This window comes from Humulus lupulus, chromosome 2 (genome assembly GCF_963169125.1).
Source record: "Humulus lupulus chromosome 2, drHumLupu1.1, whole genome shotgun sequence".
NCBI lineage: Eukaryota > Viridiplantae > Streptophyta > Magnoliopsida > Rosales > Cannabaceae > Humulus > Humulus lupulus.
The window spans coordinates 12,162,130-12,171,097 of record NC_084794.1 but is presented as its reverse complement, the minus strand read 5'-3'; the positions used below and the strand labels follow the sequence as shown (position 1 = coordinate 12,171,097).

Below are 8,968 nucleotides of genomic sequence, written 5' to 3'. Positions count from 1 at the left end.
GTGTCACCAATTTGCGCACCACTAACACCCTTTAATTTTTCGTAAGACAAATAATTATTTTTCTTGGTAGAATTTTGCCCTTTGAACTAGTTTTTGTGACAAAAATGCCCTAGAACTATAAAAATTATTGCAAACATGCTCTTTGGTTACATTCTGTTCATTTTTTAAGCAATTTGTTATCTAGCCACGTGTCACATGCATAATTACAGTTTGACGGTCTATTAAATTAACTGATGTTAGTCGAATTCAAGTTTATTAATGCTAAACATACAAAAATTAGTTCAAAGAATGCATATATGTATTCTCAAAATTTGTCATTATACTACTATTTATGTATTTATGTATGTATTTGCTTTGTTATGACTATCGAATCCCACTATATTAGCACACCACTATATTAGCACAATATCATAATCATATGAACAAATTGTACATGACACATTTACAATGGTTGTTTCAAATTAACGTGTCTTATATTATGTCAAGCCAATCTAATTGTAACACTATTGATAGCCTTAAACGTTATAATGTGATACAGAAATTTCAATCGCCTATCCTCTCTCTCTCTCTGTTTTCATTTTTTATTCTGTTTTTCTATTCCATTTCATCAAAATAAAACAAAACGAAAAAAACTATGTTTTACATTTTTGATGAAGGTCTCTCTCTCTCACACACACACAAAGTAGATTATATTTTGATCATATTGAGAAAAACAAGAACCATAGCAGTATGGTTTCATCATCATGTTGCTCTCTTACTACAGTTTACAGCTACTTCTACTATGTCTCTCACTCTCCAAAACCTATAAACTCTATGCCAACTTCTCCATCCACTTCAACCAGACTGAATCCTAGCTCTTTTTCTTCATCGAAAGCTTTTGCTCAATTGCTTCCTCGAATTGGCTGGAACCAGCATAGAGGTTCGAGATTAGTACATAAACAGAACTCTCACTGGGATCCAATTTGATCACTAGCTCCGCCGCTCGTTGGGCCAATTTAGGAGGTGTGTCTCAAACACATGAAGAGCTTTACTAATCCTCCTACATTAACAACACATGTCTATAATTTCTGTGACAACTATTACAACATTCAATTCAATATATTTTTCTCTTGTGTAGTGTCAAACACATGTGGCCTCTTATTCATTACCCTGCGTCATTAGCTAAGTCGTGTTCTTAAAGGAAAGTACTTTAAAGACTCTTGCTTTCTTGAGGCCAATGACAATAATGGGAGTTCGTGGTTATGGAAGAGTATTCATTGGGGTAAGGTGCTTAGAATACGTTGGCGTGTGGGGGATGGTAGGACTAGGAATATCATAGTTTTTAAGGACCCTTGGTTGGTCCAACCTTATCCATTTCATCCTGTCACATCAATGGGAGATGGTAACTTTTGCATTATAGATCTTATGGTTGGTCATGGGATATGGAATGTATGGCTCATCAAACAACTATTTTCCCCTATAGATTGGGACTCCATCGTCTCTGGATTCCCCTTGGATTTGGCTTTTGCCTTGAGGGGTGTGGAGAGTTAAAGGGTGATCTGACCAAGTGGTCAAATCGCATGTGGAGTTGCAATATACCACAGAAGGTGAAGATCTTTGTGTGGTGTGCTTAGTATGATGGCCTATTAGCCTCATCAAACTTGGTAAAGCGTAATATCCCTATCAACCCCATCTACTGTTGTTGTGGGTTGGCCAACTAATCTATGGCTCATTGCTTGTTTGGGTGTGAGGAGTTGGATGGCCTTTGGACTTAGACTTGCCTAGACTGTTGGGAGCTGACTCATTGTAGCCCTTGGTGAAGATAGAGGTTACTCTTGTTTTGTCCCTCTCTCTGTAGAAGTTTGAGGTGGCGTGTTGCTATGGTCAATTTGGAAGAGACAAAACGGCATCTTTTTTATTTTATTTTTTCGAGCAAGGAACTATGTATTGCATAATGAGCACTGAGATATTTTATGAGTTCCAAAATGTAAAATGTCAGATTGAACACCTCACTTCTGCCCCAACACCTTCCCCTCTAGTGGGTTAGTGTGGCCCTAGCTTTGGCTCTATTAAGCATAATGTTGATGTCATTATTGCTGGAGAACTTGACATTATTGGTATTGATGGATTGATCGTCCTGGTGTGGTACTTAATAGTGAACTGCTTTCTATTAGGGAAGATTTTCGATTTGCTATAAACTTTTGTGTTTCTTTATCTATTATTAAGTCTGACTCGTCAATGGTAGTAAAAGCTAAAAAGAACTAATACATTCAATTCAAATTCATTTGCCTGATAAAGTAATGATGAATCCACTTCCCTTGCCTGATTGCTTTTAAGAAACGGGAAGTATTTAACAAGTTTTCCATAGAAAACTCACTAGTCACTAGGCTAAAAGAACCTCCCATTGCTAACATGCCCACTAATAAAGTAATCCAAAATAAATGAGATTTTTGGATGGCATCCTATCAAATACCCTAATAACTTCATAAATTTCTTCACATTTAGAAAAAACCCATGATTATAGAATTCCAAAATACAACATCTAACTCAGAACTTTCATCAAACACTTTTCTTGCTTCACTCCTAAACCCACAATTGGCATATACATTCAAAACAGATCACTTCTAATCCCCAAATTTTTCCACTTTCCCACAAAGCTGGGCCCCAACATAAGCCTGCCCAAGTCGAGTATAGTCCTTAAAAACTGAAGGGTGAGTCAATGTTTGAGGATCAAAAGGTGAACTGACCAACATGTCAATGAAGAGAGAGACAGAGATAGCTGTTTTAGGGGCTCAGCTTTGAGCGAAAACTTTCCATAAAGTGATCTATCTACCTTTGTTCGAAAATCAGATTTCACAACCAAATTGCTGATGGTAAAGTTCTCCCAAGTGGTAAAAAAGGGTTCTTGAAAATGCTTCTTTTTTCGTAAAGCACTTACAAGTGAGCTCTGTTCATAGTTGGTCATTTCAATCACCAAAAATATTAGAAAAAATTATTGCACAAAATTCGTTATAGATCATTGGATATAGCATACAGATATTTTTACATATATACGCACATCACAGCCTTCCATAAACAATGGTGAAAAAAAAAAGCATATATGGCATTCATCTGGAAAAAAAAAAAGCTCCCAGCTCAAAGCTCAAGTACATTCATACATGTATCATATATATATTTATATGTATATATATATATGTGTGTGTGAGAAATATCAAAATCTTAGAATTTTAACATGAGAGTTGGCTTTTTCTTAGAAGAGTCCTTATTTTTCTTGATCAAATGGCCTAGAACTTTAGCATAATGACTCACCATTTTCTTCAGCTTCATACCCTCTTTCTGGTGCTGCACTCCAACTATCTGCAGTTGCAGCTTCTGTCCTTCTCCTTCTCCTTCTCCTTCCACGACCAAGTGTTCTCCAAGAGAACTCTTGACTCTGCTGGGTTCATCGCTCGAAAACGCCTGCGCTTTTTCGTCCCCATCGATGAGTTGCTTCAAGCTCTTTCGATCACTCTCTTCTCCTTCGCTCTTTGGAGAGATTCCCTTCTCATCTCTCACCTGGAATGGCCTTCTAGTCCTCCTCGACATGGTAATATCATAATGTCGTTTGTCACTTCCCATTATGCAAAAACAAAACAAAAACAAAAAGGCTCGTAGGCAAAGTAACAAAGGTAATAGAAGATTAGGAATCATAATATATAATTAAACATGCACAATATCTCACTAATTTGTTGCTTTTGTTGTTGTTGTTAGAGATTGCTTGGTTAACAATTGAAAAGGGTAGTTAGAAAGTATCTGAAAAGGTGCAATGTCTGCTTTCTGAGTGTCCATTTCAGCTCAGAAAGAAAGAAAGAAAGAAAGAAATGTTATTACTTGTTGCAAGGACGAAAGTGTCTCATTTGAGCTGGTGAAGAGAAGAAAGAGAAGAGTTACCAACCACATTAATGCATGGTGTTACAAGTTTTGTTTGGCCATTTTCATGGGGTGGTGGTGGAGTGGTAGATGGTAGTTGCCTTTCATGCTTTCAGTTATGGTAGCTAGTAAAATTCCATGCCCCTGTTCTTTCTTTTCTTTTCTTCTCTTTAGACAAATAGATTCTTAGCCTTTTGGAATTAAACTCATTGATTAAGTAATGTTAATAAATCAACTTTCTTTTTCTTTGGTCAATTCTAAGATGTGACAGTATTTTAACAAAGTTTTCTCTCTGACATTTTCCTTTTTCCGATGAAATATTTTACATAGCTCTAGAAAATATGATCTGAGAGTCGCTAGTGATGGCTTTTAATAGGTAATAGATCGAACTAAAATCCATAATTTTTTCAATTATATATTATTTCTTTAATATATACTTTAAATGAAAAGTTTTTAACATGTGTGTTATGTATGTACTGCTTGAAGGTTCTATAGATTAAAGAAAATAATAAATTTGACTAAGAATAATGCTTAGTAGATTTTTTTGTGATGTATTTCATCATATTTGTGCTAAATACGGATTTCAGATATTAAATCTAATTCAATCTACAGTGTATTTCTAAATTGATCCAATAAAATCCGGAAATCTAATTATAATTTAACCATAGTTATTAAATTTTCAACTTTGAATGCTTAATGTTCAAGAATTGTGAATTTAAAATTGTTAAATGATTAATTAATCTTAGTGAGAAAAACCATATAAAAGGTAATACATATAAAAGAAAATGTTTTATATAATATAATTAAAATTTATAAAATATAATTGTTTAAATAAGGGTTTATACTATTTTTGCTTCTTATATTTTGGCTTAGTACACTTATATTTTAAAAAATATATTTTTTGATCATTTATTTTGTTAAATGGTTAAAAATAAATTTTTGAATCTAAATTCTTGTCAAAATATTTTTGAAGTTAAGTTTTATTTACAGGCTCATTGATTTGAAAAATGTACGTATCTGTGATGAGTGTCGAGCATTGACGGACCCACATGGAGCCTAGGGTGGGCTGATGCCCACACTGAATTTTCTTTTAAAAAAAATTAATATGTTTTTTACAATTTAGTCATTTTCATGTAAATTTTGACATTTATATCCTTTAAATTTTTTTAAATTTTCGCACTGAGTGAACAAAATTTATGGGTCTGCCACTAGCATCAAGGGTTGGATTTGAAAATATTTTCACTAAATTTATGTTCAGAATCTCATTATTTTAACATTTGACAAAATACGTATTAATATATTCTTTAAAACAAAGTCTTTGGTGAAATTAACTAAAAATACAATGACCGTATAAACCATTTACATAGTAATTAATTAAGTACAAACCTAGAAGTTCACGCTTCACTTAATTTTATTGGCAAAATACAATATGCAAATATATTAAGAGGTTTTTTCAAAAATATATTTTTTTTGTTTTTTTATTTTTTACGGTCTCTGATTTTTTTTTTTAAAATACTATTTTCAGTTTTATATTTTAAAAAATACAGTATCAATCAAACAACTAAAAAATAATAATTTGACAACAATTAAACATTAACTCACTAAATACTAACACATTTAAAAACAACTTCAAAACAACAATCGGACAATAACTAGACATCAACCCATTGCATATACTAACATATTTTTTTTTATACAAAATCAAAATATATCTGAAACAACTAAATAACAATTAGACATTAACACAACAACAGAACAACTATATATATATATATAAACTTAAAACAACTACTAAAATGTAATGTGACAACAGATATACATAAATATAACAAACTAAAAACAATCTGAAAACAATTATATATAAATCTAAACAACTAAAAAAATAATATAAAAACAATCCAATATATATTAAATATAAACTAAAATTATATGTATACTTAAAAAAAACATAAATTAAATTAATATACAATATACTAAAAACTAAAAACTAAAACAAACAAAAAAGTTGATAATATGTATATATAAGTTGAGAAAATCACATAACTTATTTATGACCTATATAAATATAAATTAATAAATAAACATATTCATTATATATAAATCCTTTTTTTTTAAATGGTGTCATTACCTTTTTTTTAAAATGGTGTTATTACCACCTCACTATGTCTTAGAAAATGGCACGCAACCATATGTTGGACTGTGAAAACAGTAGAACATGTGATATGTTTGACCTTAGTACAACGTGGCTTCATGTAATTAGCCTGTAAGCTAAGTCATATTCCAAGTCTTGATCTTCACTTCAACCTGAAACGCACTTGCAACAATTTTTGATTTCTCCAAGCTTTTGCTGGCTAAACCCATTCTCATGGTAACTGGTACGATTTTGTCGTCGTTCGACCCCTTGCAGGCGCAATTCCACCAACATCTGAGCCTAACAACCTTCTACGCAAGCCTAGACCCATCGCCTCTCCCAACAAATGGCTTCTTCTCCGGCGAAGGGAAGAAGTAGTATAACTGAAGAAAAAAAATGTTTGAACAGTAAAAATAAAAAAAAAAAAACTCCAAAAAATTGTAAAAATATAAAATTTTCTTAACTTTTAGTGATATATGCAAATTTTCCATATATTAATTTGTTAAAAAAATTAGCAAGACATTGTAGTGTATTTGTTCCCGAATGTAACTTAAAAATTTGAAAGTAATGATTGGAAAACACAAACATTTTTTACACACAATTATGTATATTTAATGTCATTAAAAATGATGTAGTTAATTTAAAAATATATATAGTTAAAATTAAATACACATTAAGTATTGAGGGGCATTATGGCCAAATTCTTGTTTTAGCTTCTTAGTGAACCTCCATCTCAAAAAATACATGTGGGAGTGTTTTTTCATAGAGTTGTTCGTTGTAGTTATAATATCTTTCCTGCAAATTTTTTAAAAGATTTCAAATAAATTATAGTGCCGAAAAAAGATTCTTTTATATTTCTTGATATACAGTTTATCATACTTGTTAAAAAAAATACAAACTTATTTTTAACACAATAAATTATTAATAATTTTTTAAAAATTTAGAGGATATATATTATAACTACAATGAACAGTTGAAAAAAATTTACAAATAACATATTCTAATATGTGTTTTTAAAAATGGAGCCTTATTACGTGTAAACAGTGTAACACAATTTAAATGTCTAGCATTACTCCTGATAAAACAAAAAAAAAATGGAATTCTAATAACATTTTCTCGGGTTTGAGAATAAGCATATCCACTTAATACCAAATAATTTAAAATTGAAAGGTCTGTCACAGAGGCCGATTATACTCACAACAGTCAAAATAAAAAGAAGAAAAACAACAACCACGACCAATATGGCTTCCTTATCATCAGCATCAACTTCCATTACCCAATTCATCTCAGACCAACCTTACCTCTCCATCCTAGAAAAACGCTGCGCCACCATGTCCGACCTCCAAAAGATTCATGCACCGCTCATCAAAACCGGGTTGGTCAAAGATAAAGTCGCCGCCAGCCGCGTCTTGGCCTTCTGCGCCTCCCCGGCCGGAAACATGAGCTACGCTTTAATGGTTTTCAAGCACATCCAAGACCCAAATCCTTTCATTTGGAACACAATCATCAGAGGCTTCGCTCAAAGCTCAACTCCTCAAATGGCAATCTCTCTCTTCATTGACATGTTGGTCAGCTCCCCATTTGATCCTCAAACATTGACTTACCCTTCAGTTTTTAAGGCCTATACTCGACTTGGGCAGGCTTCTGTTGGGGCCCAGCTTCATGGGAGAGTAGTAAAATTGGGTCTTGGAAGTGATAGGTATGTACGGAACACCATTATACATATGTATGCCGATTGTGGATTTTTGAGGGAAGCAAGAAAACTGTTTGATGAAAGTTCTGAGTTAGATGTTGTTTCTTGGAATTCTATGATTATGGGTCTTTCTAAATGTGGAGAAGTTGATGAGGCTGTAAGGCTGTTTGATAGAATGCCATTAAGAAATCCCATTTCTTGGAATACTATGATTACCGGGTATGTTAGGAATGAGAGATTCTTCGAGGCTTTAGAGCTTTTTGGAAAAATGCAGCAGGAGAGAATAAAGCCTAGTGAGTATACTATGGTAAGCTTGTTAAACGCCTCTGGTCGCTTAGGAGCAATCAGGCAAGGGAAGTGGATTCATGATTACATAAGAAAAAACGAAATTGAATTGAATGTAATAGTTGTCACAGCAATTATAGTCATGTATTGTAAATGTGGGAGTATTAGTGAAGCTCTTCATGTGTTTGAGACAGCTCCTAAACTGGGATTATCTTGTTGGAACTCCATGATTATGGGTCTGGCCTTGAATGGTTGGGAGGAAGAAGCAATTGAATTGTTCTCAAAATTTGAGTCCTCTAATCTTGAACCGGATGGTGTGAGTTTTCTTGCTGTCCTCATGGCTTGTAGTCACTCTGGCATGGTTGATAAAGCTACGGACTTATTCTCTCTAATGATTGAGAAATATAAGATTGAACCATCAATAAGACACTATAGTTGCATGGTTGATGTGTTAGGCCAAGCTGGATTTGTTGAAGAAGCAGAAAAAGTAATCTTAAGTATGCCAATAAAAGCAGATGCCATTATTTGGGGGTCATTGCTCTCAGCTTGCAGGAAGCATGGAAACATTGAGATGGCGCAACGAGCGGCAGAGCGAGTGATTGAATTGGATCCCTGTGAGAGTTCTGCTTATGTCCTAATGTCGAACCTTTATGCTGGTTCAAATCAATTTGAGGAGGCAATTGAGCAAAGGCTCTCCATGAAGGAGAAGAGGGTAGAAAAAGAACCAGGGTGTAGTCTGATTGAAGTGGATGGAGAAGTTCACGAATTTGTAGCTTTTGGAAGGACACATCCTAGAGCGAAAGAGATTTACTCACTCTTGAATTAGTAAGAATTGATATTCCATGACAGTTAAAAAAGAGGAGTTGATAAACTCCTTGTTTGTAAATTGTAATTTAGGATTCACAAAACTAAACGACCCACTTCTTGTTAATATAAAGGAATTGTATATAGTTTCGTCCTAAATTATAATA

At 33.3% G+C, this 8,968-nt stretch overlaps 2 protein-coding genes across 2 annotated transcripts; one reads left to right on the top strand and one right to left on the bottom strand.

The window, feature by feature from the left end:
* Window positions 1-2,226: 2,226 nt before the first annotated feature.
* Window positions 2,227-4,049, bottom strand: LOC133815837 (uncharacterized). The gene is made up of 2 exons (XM_062248626.1): window positions 3,289-4,049; window positions 2,227-2,926 (listed from the first exon to the last, which is right to left on the bottom strand). The coding sequence occupies exons 1-2, from the start codon at window positions 3,667-3,669 to the stop codon at window positions 2,696-2,698; spliced, it is 612 nt and encodes a 203-aa protein (XP_062104610.1). The 5' UTR covers window positions 3,670-4,049; the 3' UTR covers window positions 2,227-2,695.
* Window positions 4,050-7,260: 3,211 nt separating this feature from the next.
* LOC133813916 (pentatricopeptide repeat-containing protein At2g42920, chloroplastic) lies at window positions 7,261-8,934 on the top strand. Its single transcript, XM_062246946.1, has one exon. It carries the CDS (start codon window positions 7,261-7,263, stop codon window positions 8,821-8,823), a length of 1,563 nt encoding a protein of 520 aa, XP_062102930.1. The 3' UTR covers window positions 8,824-8,934.
* Window positions 8,935-8,968: the final 34 nt, after the last annotated feature.